This window comes from Setaria viridis, chromosome 7, assembly GCF_005286985.2.
Source record: "Setaria viridis chromosome 7, Setaria_viridis_v4.0, whole genome shotgun sequence".
NCBI lineage: Eukaryota > Viridiplantae > Streptophyta > Magnoliopsida > Poales > Poaceae > Setaria > Setaria viridis.
Window position 1 is genome coordinate 32,823,006 of NC_048269.2, and position 18,126 is coordinate 32,841,131.

The 18,126-nt window shown below is 51.2% G+C and overlaps 3 protein-coding genes across 3 annotated transcripts; 2 read left to right on the forward strand and 1 right to left on the reverse strand.

Annotated features, from left to right (window-relative positions):
• The first annotated feature begins 1,355 nt into the window (after positions 1 to 1,355).
• LOC117863189 (calcium-dependent protein kinase 28) lies at positions 1,356 to 6,185 on the forward strand. The gene is made up of 7 exons (XM_034746804.2): positions 1,356 to 2,619; positions 3,122 to 3,265; positions 3,377 to 3,529; positions 3,646 to 3,761; positions 5,095 to 5,262; positions 5,375 to 5,599; positions 5,682 to 6,185. Exons 1-7 carry the CDS (start codon positions 2,010 to 2,012, stop codon positions 5,811 to 5,813), a joined length of 1,548 nt encoding a protein of 515 aa, XP_034602695.1. The 5' UTR covers positions 1,356 to 2,009; the 3' UTR covers positions 5,814 to 6,185.
• A 962-nt stretch (positions 6,186 to 7,147) lies between these two features.
• Positions 7,148 to 8,866, forward strand: LOC117863190 (fructose-bisphosphate aldolase, chloroplastic). Its single transcript, XM_034746805.2, has 3 exons — positions 7,148 to 7,426; positions 7,522 to 7,992; positions 8,084 to 8,866. Exons 1-3 carry the CDS (start codon positions 7,280 to 7,282, stop codon positions 8,630 to 8,632), a joined length of 1,167 nt encoding a protein of 388 aa, XP_034602696.1. The 5' UTR covers positions 7,148 to 7,279; the 3' UTR covers positions 8,633 to 8,866.
• Positions 8,867 to 12,766: 3,900 nt separating this feature from the next.
• LOC140223344 (uncharacterized) lies at positions 12,767 to 16,324 on the reverse strand. The gene has a single exon (XM_072295033.1). The coding sequence runs from the start codon at positions 16,120 to 16,122 to the stop codon at positions 15,115 to 15,117; it is 1,008 nt and encodes a 335-aa protein (XP_072151134.1). The 5' UTR covers positions 16,123 to 16,324; the 3' UTR covers positions 12,767 to 15,114.
• Between the last annotated feature and the right edge of the window lie 1,802 nt (positions 16,325 to 18,126).

Consider the following 18,126-nt stretch of genomic DNA (forward strand, 5'->3'; position numbering starts at 1 on the left):
TGGGGAATAAATTACATCATGACTGTTCGATATGATCGACACACAAAATAATGTGCTCTTGTTTTTTTATGTTCATTATTGCCACCTGGCATTATAATTTCAAAAGGGAAAAGAACACAGACGAGACCGCAAGCCTAATGATGATTAACATGTTAGAACACTAGCTGGCTTAAAACTTGGAGCAACATCGAAGATTAATTTGACAAATGTAGTACAGTGTATACATGAACAGAAATCAAGACGGGTCACTATGCTTATTTGGCATTTTATTTGTGTAAGCAGGCAACATCAATTTCAGAAGGTTATGGACAGAGTCCTATCATATCTGCAATGTTTCCTAACGCTTTTGTTCGTCGGAAGACTTGCCCAAGAGTTTGGTGCAAAAAGTCAAAGACGACAAGGAGATCATTAGATCAATGCGTGGTTAGTGGGGACGCATGTTATCCCATTGAAAATGAACGGCTTTCACTATCGTTTTAGATTTTATTTTTATACATGCGTGTTGTGTCTTTGTTTAGTATTAGTGTTCATCCCATTGCACGTCTTGGCACCTTCCTTCTCATGCATCTCTGCAAAATTTTAAAAGGAATCATTAGGATATGCGTCTGCAAAAGTGGTAGTTCCATACCACTATAGTACGGTACCCCCACGGAAATGATCTTTCGAGATAGGTCAGGACTTACCAGTGCCATGGCAAATGGGCTTCATTTTCGTCTTTGCGCAGGTTGGCTTTCATTGTCAAATAAGTTTTAATTAATCAACAGGCCCAACAAGATTACTATTTTTAACACCTAGCCACTTTCACGAAAGAAAACATTGCAATGTCTGATCGGTGAAAATGTACAAGGACATGTGCCAAAGAGTATTGTAGCACTAGCATGCCATTGCCTTCAACAATCATGATAGGGCCCGGTGAGATATGAGCTCTCAGTCTAATTGAACGGAGGCCTCATTGAGAGGTTGGAGAGTTTCTTGCCATACTCCTACAGTCCTGCATAGCAATAGTCCCACAGCCTCAAATTGGATAAGCTGGGAATTTGGTGATCGACGCCTATCATAATTGATGAACTAGTTGTAGATGAGTTTTCCCATTATTGGCACCTCGTAGGATTGGATAATTGTGCTAACGTAGCATCTTACCAACTGAAAACAAATTATGGAAATAATTTCGAATCCTGACGACGTGCCACGATTAATTTGATAATAAGGGTGCCACCTTCAAGTTTTCAGATAACTTCAGTATATTTGTATAAAAAGATGATACAAAAATTTTAGTATATTAAACAGAAGCTCCAACAATGTAGTGATAAACTATTAGATAAATAAATAAAAGAAATAGAAAAGTAATGGAAAGGGGTAGTTTCCGACCACGTTGTCTTCCTCCTCTCTCCTCTCTCCTCCCCCCTCTGCGCTCTCTCCTCGCGAAGGGAGGCGAAGGCGATAACCACCGACATGCTCCCCCACATGCCCTAGCGATCCGTTCCCATTTGTAGACCCAATCCAAGGCCCGAGCAATCACCAAACCTAGCCGTGTAGATTTCCACCCTCACATGGAGGAAAAATCCAACCTTGGCATGTGACCTCTCCTTAAATCCCCCGCAGGAACCAATCCATCAATCCCAGAGGGGAGAGAAGAACAGAGCAATCCCGTTGCTCCTCATCTTCGCCTTCCTGTTGGCGTTTCTCCTCTGTTCTTCGGCCTGCGCGGCCGCATAAACCTCCGCTAAAGCTCCTCTGTCGCGCCCAATTCGTCGGCCATTTCCCCAGGAATCCCCAAAGGCGAGAGCCCCCCACGCCAAGATCCAATCCTTCGAGTTATTCGGTTCCAATCCGTGTAGATTTCCCCGGAAAGCTCCCAGAATAGTAGCCGGAATTGGAAAAGGTTTCCATTTCTGATTGGTCGACGGTGCGAATTCGTCGAGCCTCGCCGCGGTTTTTTCCAGGAAGGGCAGGCCGTCCGTACGGTTACGGTTCTTGATCCGGGGAGGAATCACCGCCGGCGAAAGGAAATGCAGCCGGACCCGCAAGGCCCGGGCAGGGGAAAGGCGGGCGGCGCCAATGCGCACGCCCGGCTGCCGCCGCCGGTGACGACGGGGTCGGCGGGGCGGCCGGCGTCGGTGCTGCCGCACAAGACGGACAACGTGCGCGACCACTACCGCATCGGGAAGAAGCTGGGGCAGGGGCAGTTCGGCACCACGTACCAGTGCGTGGGCAAGGCGGACGGCGCCGAGTACGCCTGCAAATCCATCCCCAAGCGCAAACTGCTGTGCCGCGAGGACTACGAGGACGTGTGGCGCGAGATCCAGATCATGCACCACCTTTCCGAGCACCCCAACGTCGTCCGCATCCGCGGCGCCTACGAGGACGCGCTCTTCGTGCATCTCGTCATGGAGCTCTGCGCCGGCGGCGAGCTCTTCGACCGCATCGTCGCCAAGGGACACTACAGCGAGCGCGCCGCCGCGCAGCTCATCAGGACGATCGTCGGGGTGGTGGAGGGATGCCACTCGCTCGGCGTCATGCACCGGGACCTCAAGCCGGAGAACTTCCTCTTCGCGAGCACTGCAGAGGATGCCCCGCTCAAGGCCACTGATTTTGGGCTATCGGTGTTCTACAAGCCCGGTGCGTATCTGTGCAATTGTTTGTGCTGACGTTTAATATTTGTGCTGTACAATGTTGCTATTTGGTTCACTTGATGCGGCAATGGTATGCGCGCTAACTGCTAGCATTGGGTTTGGTAGGGAGTACTGCTCTTCATAGATAGTTTTGATACACCAGCAAGCATGTTAACATTTCATTTCCATATGTGGCTCATTTTGTTAGAATATAAAGAATCCCTGTCAAAATGTTGCTAACATGAGAACTAGTATATATTAGTACTGGGGACAAATAAATCTGCGTTGCAACTAGAATACTTGTCAATAGCAATAGGCCAATAAGCCTTTCAAGGTTGATGGCAAGAACTGTCTTCTCTCGTAGAACTGTAACAGATTTTGTGACAAATGTGGTGTTGTGGTTAAAGTAGTGTTTAATGAAGTCTTCAGTTAATGCTGTGCTTTATTCTGTTTTGCTTGAAGTGATTAACAGAACACACACTGAAAGATATTCCTTGCTATATCTCCAGGTGACAAATTTGCTGACGTTGTTGGTAGCCCCTATTATGTTGCCCCTGAGGTGCTCCAGAAATGCTATGGCCCAGAAGCTGATGTCTGGAGTGCTGGAGTTATTCTGTATATTTTGCTATGTGGTGTACCCCCATTCTGGGCAGGTAAATTGTTTGTTATTCCAACCATTGAATTTCTACGTTGAGATTGATTGTCGTTTACTGATATTAGCATGTTTCCATATGTAAAATCTTCCTGTTTCCCCCTCCTTTCAGAAAGTGAAGCTGGAATCTTCAGGCAGATTTTGCGAGGCAAACTTGACTTGGAATCTGAACCATGGCCAAGTATCTCTGATAGTGCTAAAGATCTAGTCCGTAAGATGCTTATCCGGGATCCTACGAAGAGATTGACTGCTCATGAGGTTCTATGTAAGTTTTCTGCCTACATGCCCTCCCTCTCTCTGTCTGAGATTCTGTATGCATGCTTGTGCTCCTGGGTCATGGAAGTTCGTTCTTATTAAACATGGTGACATTGACTATGCCAGGTCATCCATGGATTGTTGATGATGCTGTCGCACCTGATAAGCCTATTGATTCTGCTGTTTTGTCAAGGCTGAAAAACTTTTCTGCAATGAACAAGCTTAAGAAGATGGCATTGAGGGTAAGAAGAACTTCATTTTTCTCAAATAAGAACTTTTATCCCATTGATGTGTGATTATGTTGCAAACGAAATTCAGTACTGCAATGTTACGGTCAGTGCGTCATTTCTATTATGACACTGCCTTACTGCCTACTGTGTTGTGCACTCAAGTTAACTTCATATGAATCTTTTCCTTTCTCTTTCTCCTGGTTTTCCATGTTAACTGGATTTTTTGTGCACTTTAAATCTGTATTTGTCCCCTTTAATTTTTAGAAAGCCCAATTTACACACATCTGCTTAAAAACCAAAGCTTTTGAAACCAGTCATTTAGCCGCCTGTTCTTTTTAATGGCAGTTCTGCCACACCAACCATCGATGTCACACACTCACACAGTCCCAATAAACAAAAAAGCTGGCCTACATGTCACCTTTCATACAATTCACAGAACCTGTTTCTTTCCAAAAGAACAGTCCTCCCAGATCCAACCCTGTTGTCTCCAATCCCTTCAGCTGCACTAGTGCGAGACCTGGATGCCAGCCATGGTATTCTATGACTACCGACCACAAAAGCCATTGAACCCATGGCTAAAGACTGCTTGACACTAGCAGCAGGAGGCCACTAATGGTAGCAACGGTAAGATGTCAGAAAGGTGAGTGACTGTAGGTGGTGAGCATCTGTATGGTGGTGAGCTGCAAACTGGTTAGCGACTGGACCTCATTGTTTTACACATTACTACTGTGCACTTCTATTGCTTGATTGAGTGGGGTTTGCACTGCCAACATCTCATGTCTAGTTCCACCCATTGACCCACCTTGGTGACCACGCTACCATCACCCTCTTAGTTCAACAATGCCTTGGTCATGTTCACCTCTTGTTGTCCTTGTTTGTTTGTTGATTCGGGAGGACAATTTCAATATTAGTGACAGGAAGCAGTAAATGCTAAGATCTGGGGCTGTGTTGCATTGGTAGCAGCAATGGCACACCGGATTTGACCAAGTGTTCTCAGATAAGGGCATTAGGAAGCATTTGATTTTGGGAAAGGAGGTTTCATGGGCAGTATGGTCAGTGGTCATCTGATGCAAGGAATGAAGGGACCAGGAGTTTCAAAACAGATTCTTTTTGTTGGAAGAGAAGAGGTTCTTTGTTTTGGCTTAAGTGTCTGACACAATTCTAAAACAACTAATGCTCGGTTTTTCACTATGGGGTTTTACAATATTGTTTGCTTGAACTCTAGATTAACTGGTTTCTCGCATAACAGGCATGGCATAAGGTTGCAAATGTTTAATAAGAGGTGATGGTATGTGCAATGACCATGGAAATTGATCTTTTCAGATGAATCTTTTTGTTCGTGCAGGTGATTGCTGAAAGCCTATCTGAGGAGGAGATCGGGGGCTTAAAGGAGTTGTTCAAAATGATCGATACTGACAACAGTGGGACGATAACTTATGATGAACTGAAGAACGGTCTGAAAAGGGTGGGGTCGGATCTGATGGAACCTGAAATCCAGGCTTTAATGGATGCAGTAAGTACTACTATTGCGTCGAGTCTATTGTCCACATAAAATAGATGCACTGTAGCAGCCTTTGATTGTATGGACCGTTGAGATTGTAATCTGGGTTTGTCTTGTATATCAGGCTGATATTGACAACAGTGGAACCATTGACTATGGAGAGTTCTTGGCAGCTACATTGCACATGAATAAACTGGAGAGGGAGGAAAGCTTGGTGTCAGCGTTTGCATTCTTTGACAAGGATGGGAGTGGCTTCATAACAATTGATGAGCTTTCACAAGCATGCCAACAGTTTGGTCTTTCTGATGTTCATCTTGAGGATATGATCAAAGATGTGGATCAAAACAATGTTGGTCTTCTTAACCCCTCTTGTTCTTTGAATCCTTCTCCATACTTGTCCTATTGTCTCATTATTATGCATCATTTTTCAGGATGGACAAATTGATTATAGCGAGTTTGCGGCGATGATGAGAAAGGGCAATGCTGGTGGAGCAGGAAGGCGGACCATGAGGAACAGCTTGCATGTGGATCTTGGTGAACTTTTGAAGCCCGCTGAGAGCTAATTGGTATCAGAGGATTCTGCTTTCCAGATGCTCCCATATGCCAATTGAGCAGTTGATCTATTACCAATGCCACCAAAAAGCTGTTAAATTTCTGCAGTGGTACTAGTAGTTAGTGGAAAGAGCATACTATGGTACAAGTGTAACAAAATTTAGGTGCTATGATGCTACTTAGGAGTCCTGTTGTCTTGTCATGAATGTTGTTGATAATTCTCAGGTTTGTACCATTACTGATTTTTGTTTCCAGTGTACACTGCCGTTGTCCTATAAGGTAGGCATCTAGATCTGTCCATTTGAATTACCAATCCATTTGTAAACATGTTCTCATCACAAACCTATTTCTTATTGATGATTTCTCAAAATCTCTGTTTTTCACATTACAATATCAGGGATGGTTACAATCATTTGTCAGGTATTTGCTCTGGTTGTCCAGGAAAGAATCATGTGTATCTCCATCCAGTAATTTCTTGAATACAACCAATGAAAGATGGGTACAGTTCGTCTATTCCCGTATACGACAGGTTGGAACAGTTCGTCCATTTCCGTATACGAAAGATTGGAACAGTTCGTCCATTTCCGTAGACGACAGATTAGAACAGTTCGTCCATTTCCGTATACGTGGATCAATGTCTCATGTGTTGTGACAGATGATATGCAGGAGCGCGACATGACCGGACGCCCCTGGATCGCCATTGCTTGCCTGCAGAGCTCTCCACACCGCGCATGGCAACAAACAACTCGTAGCTGCAGCCGTTGGCATCACCAGAAGCCCCCAAGAAATCCGCGGCGTTCTGCGAAAACCACGATGACAAACCGTGGGAATCGATGGATGGATGTCCACCGCAGGCGCGCATCTACGGGCAACAGTTGCTGGTTTGGCGCGCCCACAGAAACCTCCCTGTCAGCCTCATCACCCAAAGCCGGGATCCTTTTTTTTATAGATATATATATAATAAACTGGGATCCTTATTGAAATTTTGAGGCCAGCAACATTCAGGCAATCCCATGGTTGAGCTGCCACGAAGATTCCAGAGTTGAGCTGTCCCTTTTTCTCTGAACTTTTTGTCATTTTTTTACAGCACACAGTTAAAATGGGATGGAAATCACAGAAAAGATCTTCCCTAGAATCAGGAATCCGGATCAGGACAAAACAAAAAGGAGGTGATAACCGTGCATGGTCCTACTCTTTTGAAGAGACCATGGGAACCAGTGAGAAGCAGCCACTCCATCCACTGAAATCCAGAGGGCAGCAACCTCAGCCTCACAACGCATGTCTTTTTATCCTTCCTTCCCTTGTCCAGCCACCACTGGTTTACCTGGCAGAAACCTTAAATATGTGATGTGGCTGCAGCTCTCACCCCAAGGAAGGAGACACTCCATTCGTTGTTCACTGGTGTGAACCTGAGGCCACTGCCAGCCTGAGCTGAGCTGAACTTCAGAAGACAGCAAGAGCATCGAGGAAGAAGAAGATGGCCTCTGCTACCCTGCTCAAGTCCTCCTTCCTTCCCAAGAAGTCGGAATGGGGCGCCGCCAGGCAGCTCACCGCGCCCCGGCCGGTCACCGTCTCCGTGGTCGTCCGCGCCAGCGCCTACGCCGATGAGCTCGTCAAGACAGCGGTGCGTTCGTCGTTTCTTCACTAGTGGCCGATCGAAACTGTCACTATCGCCATCTTGCTTGCTGAAAGAAATAATGATGACATGGTGAGTTGCAGAAAACGATCGCGTCGCCTGGGCGCGGCATCCTGGCCATGGACGAGTCGAACGCGACGTGCGGGAAGCGGCTGGCGTCCATCGGGCTGGAGAACACGGAGGCCAACCGGCAGGCGTACAGGACGCTGCTGGTCACCGCGCCGGGGCTGGGCAACTACATCTCCGGCGCCATCCTTTTCGAGGAGACGCTCTACCAGTCCGCCGTCGACGGCCGCCGGATCGTCGACATCCTCACCGAGCAGGGCATCGTGCCCGGGATCAAGGTCGACAAGGGCCTCGTCCCGCTCGCCGGCTCCAACGACGAGTCCTGGTGCCAGGGCCTCGACGGCCTCGCCGCCCGCGAGGCCGCCTACTACCAGCAGGGCGCCCGATTCGCCAAGTGGCGCACCGTCGTCAGCATCCCCAACGGGCCATCCGAGCTCGCCGTCAAGGAGGCCGCATGGGGGCTCGCCCGCTACGCCGCCATCTCGCAGGTACGCCTTCTTGCTTGCTTCTAGCCATGGAGATAGTTCATCCAGCTAATTAATAAAAGCTAACACCGATGGAATGGAATCGACCGAGCAGGACAACGGACTTGTGCCGATCGTAGAGCCGGAGATCCTGCTGGACGGCGAGCACGGCATCGAGCGGACCTTCGAGGTGGCGCAGAAGGTGTGGGCCGAGACCTTCTACGCCATGGCGGAGAACAACGTCATGTTCGAGGGCATCCTGCTCAAGCCATCCATGGTGACGCCGGGCGCCGAGGCTAAGGACCGGGCCACGCCGGAGCAGGTCGCCGAGTACACCCTGAAGCTCCTCCACCGCCGCATCCCGCCCTCCGTCCCCGGCATCATGTTCCTCTCCGGCGGGCAGTCGGAGGTGGAGGCGACGCAGAACCTCAACGCCATGAACCAGGGGCCCAACCCGTGGCACGTGTCCTTCTCCTACGCGCGGGCGCTGCAGAACACCTGCCTCAAGACGTGGGGCGGCGTGCCGGAGAACGTCAAGGCGGCGCAGGACGCGCTGCTGCTGCGCGCCAAGGCCAACTCGCTGGCGCAGCTCGGCAAGTACACCTCCGACGGCGAGGCCGCCGAGGCCAAGGAGGGCATGTTCGTCAAGAACTACAGCTACTAATTCATCGGCTAGCAACTCCGACGATACATACTGGTTACGCAAGCTAAGCACGTCTTCGCCGTGATGATCCATGCATGGTGCTCATCGATGCTTTGTGCGTGCCGTTAGTTACTACTGCTAGCTACTGCAAAGATCGAGCTCGCCATTGAGATGCAAGCTTGAGGCATGGTAATGCTATACTATATGTATAAGAGAAATTAAATTATGAAGTTGATCGATCGAGTATTTTGCATAGATTGTTGAATGGGCATAAAATGATCCTTCCCTCTTTTTCTTCACTACTACTACTCGTGTTTCCTCTCTGTACAACTAAAATGGTCCAGCAGATGATAAAGTTTTATAAAACCTACTAATCCCTACTGAAAACGCGATACCCTTGTGTAACTGTGTTGATGAAGTTCTCTCTAGTAACCAATTCTGGTAATTCGAACGCACGTCCGTCCCTAGTGTAATGAGCTGGTTGGGAGGAGATGGTGATGACGGTAGGAGATGACTAACAGGCTTTGCAGTCTTGTCCGAACAGGACGAGGAGACGAGCCGGCCGGTGTGAGGTTTCTTTCTCCTGGGACCCACTTTCTCCTCCTACCCTATCGGTGTCCGTGGTCCGGGCCTGGCCGAGTCCAAGTCGAATTCCTTGTTTCTTTCATTCCCATCTCCGCTGTCATCCAAACGGAATCGGACACGGTATCTCGTACCAGCCGTGTCCTGAGCCCCGAGAAGGCCTGGAGCAAGTAACATCATCAACCGGCATCCCAAGGCCCTAACAATCAGCATCGTCGTCGACTCGCCGGAACAGCCAGCCGCCGGTGTGCTTGCTCTCCAATGGCCAGCAACCACCTCCCAGTTTTCTGCTGTGGCGACAGCGGCATTGATCGAGAGGATCCCCATCAAGCCCTGCTCGACACCATATGCGGGTTCTACGTGGAGGCGCTTGACCGCCTCCCCATCCGCGACTACCCGAATCCGATACATTGCCTCTCCGTCGCCGGCCACTGCTACGGCCTCCTGGAGCCGGTCTCCAACGTCATCCTCCACGCCATCGTCGCGCATGGCCGAAGTGGCCAAGGACCGTACAAGAGGGAGGACATCACCACCGAGTTCCTCGACAAGATGCACAGCAGCTGGTACTGGCAGAACACGGCGGAGAGATCTCTGGATGGTCTCACCACATTCTTGATGAGCGGGTATCGCTACCTCACCTTGGAGCAGGCCGTGGGGTACCTCTACTTGGCCAAGGCTGACATCTACTTGGCCATGGATCTTGTCGAGCGAGAATTCGACACGCAGTGCCTGGTTGAGGAGGCGCTGCTGCCCAGCTTTGATGATGACGCCTGGATCCTCACGATCAAGGACTCGCTCATGTACGCTGCCATGGCTGCTGAGCACCCCAACCCTGATCGCCTGGTCGCGCTCGCCACCGAAACGTTTGTTGCCGACCATGTGGACAGGATCGCGGCATGGCTGCGTACCGATCAGCTCTGCAAGGTCGCTGTCGATGACATCTACAGCTCTCTGAAGTACGGGAGAGCACCGGACGGCCGGTATCTCTACAACCTGCGGTTGAGCTACCCTGACACTGATGACGCAGTGGTGCCGGTGGCGAGTTGTCAGAATCTAAACACATGCACCCACCGCTGCTCATCCCTACTCAAGGACCAGCAAGCGGGTTGGGACTCGGAGGTCTCTCCATGCGATTACGGATAATTACTTATTTGACACCAGACAAATGATCCGTTCCTTTCGTGCCCTTAAAATTTTTTCCTTCCTTATTTGATACTGACTTCAACTTTTGTTACTAAATTAACACTCTATTCGATTTTTCATCCAACCACCGTTAAATACCCTGCGAAAAGATGATTTTATCTCTTGGACCCCACCACCCTTCTCCCTCCTCTCCTTCCCTTCTCCCTCCTATGCTCCACACCGCACGATCTCGCTGTGTGCGCCGGCGGCGGCCGGGTCGGCGCGCCTCGCGGGGTCCAGGAACACCTCGTGGGTGTCGAAGCGGCTGCGCCTCTGGAACGCGCGCGGGCAGGTCGGATCCAGTGGCGCCCGCCGCATCATCGCCGCCTGCAGATGGAGCCTCACCAGTGCCACCTCCACGTCGATCGGTGAGCACCACCTGCGATCTCCACCCTGGGGAGTCCTTCACGGGCTTCTGCGCCGCCTACCTCCACGAGCGCCTGGCCGGCCTCGAGGCCTCCGCTGCCGTGGCCGCTGTGCTGAGCCGCAAGTCCACCTCTGCCATCCGCTCCCTCTTCTCCCAGCCGTTCAACGCCGCCGCCGCGGCCGGAGGTGGCCCCTCGGGCTCCGCCGCCTCCACGCTGCTGGACCTATGCCGTTGTAAATCCTTCTCCCGCGTGCGCGGGGGCAACACCCCGGCCGCCACCGTCGCCAGCGCCGGCGGGGCGTACGAGCCGTAGCGGTGGTCCTGCGATGTGAGCGGGCGGCCATGGTCGATGTGCGCGAGCGTGGTGTCGCAGTCACGGAGAAAGCGGAGTGAGGTGTGGATGGCATGGGCGGAGGGTGGGCTGCACGCGCGGCCGGCGGCCACGCTGCTCCCCTACGCGGCGCACGACCAGAGGCCGCACCTGGCGCCCGACTTCCTCGAGCTCGGGTCCCGGCTGGGTGCGCTGTCGGTGACCTGGACATGGAGGGGCGCGGCCGACCCCTGCGGCAATGAGAAGGAACGAGGGAGGCGCGGCTGGACGGAGGGTGACAGTGTGGAGCAAGGGGGAGGCGCGGCCAGGCGGAGGGAGAAGGCCCGCGCGGTGTGGAGCAGAGGAGGGAGGAGGGGAGGAGAGGAAGAAGAAGGGTGGTGGGACCCACAGGACAAAATCGTCTTTTTGCAGGGTATTTAACGGTTCCCAGACGGAAAATCCAACATATTATCATATAAGGAACGAAAGTTGAACCGGTGTCAAATAGCAAACTAAAATTTTTTAAGAGCCAAAAAAGGAACGAGTCATTCGTGTGGCGTAAAGGAATTGTCTCTGAAGAGAATCGAGGCGCTACTTGTCGATTACATCCACGCACTGCACCTCAGCGCAATATCCCAGCTGCCTCCAGCTTCAGCAATGGTGCTTCACCATGGGCTAGTGCTCAGAGGTTACTTGTAGGGTCCACTCGAGGACCCTATCTTCAACATCCTCCTCAATGCGATACGGTACCAGCTCAACTTCCCAGCACATGAAAACGAAAACATGATCTGCACTGACCTGATGCTTCGTAATGGGTTCAACGCCCTCACTGCCCAGGTCGTCTTCCTCTGCACCAAGTACAGCATGTTGTCCGGCCACGGTGCCTTGGAGTACCTCTACTTCACTAACTGCAACCTCCGTGTCTTTTTTTTTCTCGAAAGACCCGGAATGATTCCCGGCGTTAATTAATAAAAAGAGAAGCAATTGCAGGCACCAGAGGCGCCAAGTTTTAGTAACCCATCCTGAAGGATAGGCCGGGGCATCGAAATAGGCCCGCAACAAAGGAAGAAAAAAAAAACATTACAGCGATTACTCGCGGCCTGATCTATCAACTATGACAGCCAAGTGCTTGGCTCCAGCCACACACCATAGACGAGCAACATCCTTAACATCCTCAACAAGCTTTGCGATCGGCTTCTCCTGATTGTTGAAAATTCTGTTGTTTCGCTCACACCATATCGTCCACACTACCAGTATCGCCATGGAGCGAGCTCCTTTCGTAGCAGCGTCCATAGCACTTCCAGCCAAATCATGGAACCAACCCACCAGATCAGCCTCTTTGTTCCAGGCATTAGGTTGCAGGGAGGCGCGACCACACCAGGTGCCGACTGCTTGCCAAATGGAAGAAGAAACTGGACACCAGGTGACGTGCTGTCTCAAGACTGCTGTAACACATCTGGCAGAAGTATGAGTTAGGCCATTCTCTGAGCAGCAGCCTATCAGTTGTCCAGACTCTGTTCTGTTGGAGCAACCACATGAAAAACTTGCACCTGAAAGGTGCCCAGACCTTCCAAACCGTCTTTGGGAACGACGAGAGGGCACCACCTTCAAATTGCATGTCGTATGCCGATCTTGCTGAATATTCACCTGAAGCAGTTCTTGTCCAGAGTATTGTGTCTGGCTCTGTGGCGCCATGATCAAACTGGGCCTCCTCAATCAGTCCCCGTAGCTTAACAAATTCATCCAAGAGTGGCACCGTGAGATCATGCATAAGATCTGAAATCCATTGTTCATTCTGCATTGCCTCTACTACTGTTCTGTTTTTCCTTTTGCTGTGCTTGTACAGGTGTGGAAAGAGCATGGCTGGTGCACTACCAAGCTAGCAGTTCGTCCATTGTTAACCGTGAACTTTGTTGCTGCTGCGAAAAGGGCCATGTCCAAGTCATCAACAGGTAACTCCATGCCAACCCATGGACGCTCTGGGTATTTCCAGCGAAACCATAGCCATCTTAGACGAAGTGCTCTGCTGAAAGCATCGAGATCAGTAATCCCCAGGCCGCCCCTCTTAATTGGACTTTGTAATCTTGCCCAGCTAACCTTGCATTTCCCTCCATGCAGCTGCTGATTGCCAGCCCAGAGAAAACGCCTGCTCACCTTGTCAAAATCTTTGATGAATTTCTTTGGGGGCTTAATCACCGTGAGTAGGTACACTAGCAATGAACTGAGAACCGAGCGCACAAGCACCCTGCGTCCTCCCGGATTCAGAAGTTTGCACTGCCAACCTGACATCTTTGCAACTGCCTTGTCTTGCACATTTTGTAGGTGTACCAAACGTAGACGACCCAGCACGATCGGAATGCCAAGGTAGGTAATGGGAAAACCCACACGTTGTTCTGGGAAAGAAGCTAGGATTTCATCCAAATCCAGGTCATGTCCTCCAATGCTTGCTACTGTGCTCTTCTGCAGATTGATTCTCAATCCTATGGCATCATCGAACCTTTGCATTATCTCAACCACCATATCTACATCTTGTTTCAACGAGTTCACAAATATCACCGCATCATCAGCATGAAGAGATAGGCGCAGTTTGGCATGCCGACCCCTTATTGTGGACAGGCATCCTTCGTCTCTAGCAATCTTGAATAAATTCTGCAAGGTATCAATCGCCAAGATGAACAGATAGGGGGAGAGGGTGTCCCCTTGTCGAAGACCACGTTGATGCTTGATTATTGGACCAGGCACTCCATTTAGCAGCACCGAAGAGGATGAACTAGTGAAGATTAGTGCCAGCCAGTCCCTCCATCTTGCAGGGAAACCTCGTTTCTGTAGCAACTCTAGCAAGTATTCCCAAGAGACAGAGTCAAAAGCTTTAGATATGTCCAGTTTCAACAGCAGGGCAGGTGTTTTGGTCCTGTGGTAGGATCTGGCTAGATTTCTGACATATAAAACATATCTTGGATGCATCTTCTCTTGATAAATGCACTCTGCGAGTTAGATATTAAACTGTCAATGAACGGTGCCAATCTCAGTGCCAACACCTTTGATACAATCTTTGCAAATGAGTGGATCAGGCTAATGGGCCGAAAGTCTTGCACTCTCTCTGCCAGCTCTTTCTTTGGTAGCAGAGATATTGACGCCCCATTCAATTTAAATAATGGGCCAGTATGCATGTTGTAGATGCATGCAAAAGCATTGACCACCTCAATCTTAACTATTGGCCAACACATCTTATAGAAGGCACGACCTGGTGCCTTTTCCGAGGGCATTTGAGAGATTGCTGACCAGATTTCTTCCTCAGTGAATGGTGCATCCAAGCCCTCCATCTGAACTCCTGTCATTTCCAGGTCATCTCAATTGAAGCTGCATGTGCATTGTTCCTTTTTGCCAATTGTGTTCTGAAAATGCTGTGCTATTTCCTCTTCCTTTTCCTCATGAGACCAGATGATATCAACATTGCTTTTTGTGAGACTTGGGATGAAGTTTTTCCTTCTTCTTGCATTTGCTTTCAAATGAAAAAACTTTGTACAAGTATCACCCTCCTTGAGCCAAGTCAGTCTGGAACATTGTCGTCGGCGTGAGCGTTCCACAACTGCTAGTCCCAGCACTCTCACCTTCAATGCTTTCCTCAGCTTCTTCTCCTCCTCTGTCAGTACTCGTGTATCCTGAGCCATATCTAACCTGAGGATTATCTCTTGGGCCATGTGGAACTGTAGGAGCGCTTCACCAAAAATAGAGCTACTCCAAGAACGAAGTGCCTTAGCTGTGTTGCACATTTTGTGATGAAGAATATTCAAAGCTGATATGCCCGTGACCGGCAGCTCCCAAGCATTTCTGACCACATCAAGGAAATCAGGAACCTTTGTCCAAAATTGTTCAAACTTGAACCGCTCTCGCTGGGGCTGTTGTCGGATTTGTGACAGAAATAATGGACAGTGGTCTGAAGCTGAAGAGGACAGTGCATGCAAGCAAATAGACGGAAAAGCAATATCCCACTCTTTATTGCAAAAGACTCGATCAAGTCTGACAAGTGTTGGCCGCTCCCTTTCATTGCTCCAAGTATACTTACGATTTTGCAGAGCATATCTCCAGCAGCTCACATTGATCCAGAGTTCTTCTGAACATCCCCATGAAGCGACGGTTCAGGTTCAGGTTGTTTTTATCTTGGGCTGAGTATATCAAATTGAAATCTCCCAGACATAACCAAAGTTGGTTGTCCACTGGCTTGATCCCTTTCAATTCTTCCAGAAAACGAGGTTTATCTGCATCTGTGGCCGGTCCATACACAACAGTGATAATGAAGGAGACATTTGTGAGGCGTTGTGTAACAGTTGCTGTCAGAGAGAATTCCTTCAGAGAGACACTGCCTGCCTGAATGTGATCATCATCCCAAGCCAGGATGATCCCACCACTAACTCCCAGGGCTGGTAGGTAACTGAAACTGGATAGGCGTTGTCCAAGAAACTCCACTGCCAAACTGTCAGTGATTTCTTCTAGCTTGGACTCCTGCAGGCAGACTAGCATTGGACGAGATGCCTGTAACAACTTGAGCACCTCCTCACGGCGCGCAGCTGAATTGAGGCCCCTGACGTTCCAGTTGAAAATTGCAAAGTTGCTATTCATTATCACCAATAGACGACACCCACAAGACCCACAACAGTTGATTGCAGCAAGGGCCGCCATCAACACACCACTAGCAACGCGGGAGATAGCCGCCAGGGCCGCCACCGTCTTCCTCGGCATCGGTCCCTTGTACATCTTCTCGTACTGCGCCACCGCCTCATCTCCAATTGCCTGGTCCTGCCCCACGATGTCAAGCTGGCGCATCAGTCGGTGCGTCGACCTGCGAGACACCGGGACAGAAGGCGGCCTGGCCAGCAGCCTCTTGCTGTGCCTCTTTTGCGGCACCTGAGGCGTCGGCGCCGGCTGGTCGTCGACGATGTTCGCTGGCGGCGCCGCCATCGCCGGCGGCGGCACCTCAGCAAACACCGTGCCAAAGAAGTCTATGTCAGGGCAGTGCAGACTGGAGCCCTCCGTGTCGCGGCAGAGCTGGCGGAAGGGGCCGGGCACCATGCTGTCGTAAGCTCCAGCGACGACTTGTCTGCAGTCAAGGCCATGAAACACCCCAGGCAGGCTGCCATGATGGCGCACTTGGATTCTATGACGCCTGCATTAGAAGCCAAGCTGTGTGATCTCCTGCCTACGAAAGGCCATGAGCTATCCATTGAGGCCATGGATCACATCTCCACGTTACTGTCTTCGCATGCGACGACCCTTCCCGTCTTCAAGTCACCACCGGTTGTGACGGTGATGCATCGAAGGGCCCTGGCAGAAATAGCCGAGGAGAGAAGGGCCTTCGAAAGGAAACAAAGCTTCCTAATGGACAGCGTCTGCCTCTTGCTGGTAATTTGTTTTCATCTCCTAAGTATCTGATTATTTTCTGTTGCTGGTGCTGTTTGAAATTTACACACCAGTAATTAGTAGTAATTCTTGGATCTGGCGGGACGAAAGCTACAAGTTTGACACCATCTGTGCCGTGGCAAGAAGCGACGTCCGGATGCAGGGAATCTACCATGTCAACTTCTTGGCTACGAGAATGGACGCCGACGCCGGAGACCAGGACAAGCGGGTGCTATTTTTCGCGCAGGTCTTTCTCGGTGGAAAGAATTCGGTGCGGTCATTCTGCTGCTCCGTACATGTAATGTAGTAGAGATTCAGTGCGTTTCTTTACTTTTTCCATCTTGCAAGACCACATGATCTTGAATCTTGCAAGCATGCTAAAGAAAAGAGCAGTACTGGGATCAGGAAGGACAAAACCATTCCGAAGCTACCAGAGCAGTACGTACTTTGGTGTGCAGGATTTTTTTTTTGTCAAAAAACAGCAACCGTGGCCCGTGGATTGGCCGCCGACGCCGCGCAGGCCGGGAGCACGGCGACTAAGGTGACGAGGTCTGGCCGGCACGTCGCGCCGCGGCATGGAACGGAGCAGCGCGACCGCCTCGTCCGAGCGCCCGTTCTGGGCGTAGCCGGCGATCAACGAGTTAGAATCCAGCTCACGACGTCCTTGGCGGCGGCCACGTCGAACACCTTCCTCGCCGCCGCCGCCACGTCGCCGCGCCTGGCGTAGAACGCGACGAGCGCGTCGGCCACGAAAGCACGCCTTGACGTCGAACGTGTACGTGTAGATGTTGGATGCCGCGGGCGCCCCGGTGCTCGCGTGCATGCGCGCGAAGAGCGCGATTGCCTCTCGCCCGTGTGACGGTCCGGCCCGCGCGTAGCCTTGGAGCACGACGTTCCAGAGGAAGGCGTCCCTGTGGGGCGCGCGGTCGAACACCTGGCGCGCGACAAAGAAACACCAGCCAACTAAACTCGGAGTGCGCTCGGCGTGGCTCACGTGCTTGCCACAGAAGCCGCAAGTGCCTGCATGCGTGTGGATGGATCTCCTGGCGCCCCCGTGTGTTGTGTCGCTTGGCCGCCAAGGTTTTCTTGTCCCATCCTCTCCTCCCCTGGACTGAGACATGATGCACGGATCGCACGCCATGGCGGCGCCAGAGCCACCCAACTCCTGTGGCCATCCGCCGCTGCACGCTGCCGCCCGCCCCTCCGTCCGTTTGTTTCCTTTCCTCCCACGGGCAGCCACGTGCTCTCACTGCCGCGCGGGCCCCACGAACGGCCCCCCGAGGGGTCTGTACGGAATTTCCCGAAAGTTTGAGGGGTCCTTGCTGCTGGCTCCATCCCGCGGGGGGCGGGCCGCAAGTTCAAAATTTTCAAATCCGCATCCCGGCGGCCGGTGGCGAGGGGAAGCTGCGTGGACCCGGTGCACCGTGGACGCGATCCTGCGCGGCGGGGCCCACGCGGTGGGGGTGTTGTGGGGACGGTGGGATACGGCCATATACGGAGGGTGCGGGCCATGTGGTGCACGCGGTTTGCGAGTCAATGACGAGTTAATGAGTGCTTTTTTTAGCATAACAAATATTCTGCTACAAATATAATTGATGGGGGGAATGTTTCGATGAGGCCCTGCACCTATCGCGTTATTACTGCCCGATTGGGATGCCTGGCCTTCGTGTCCCAAAG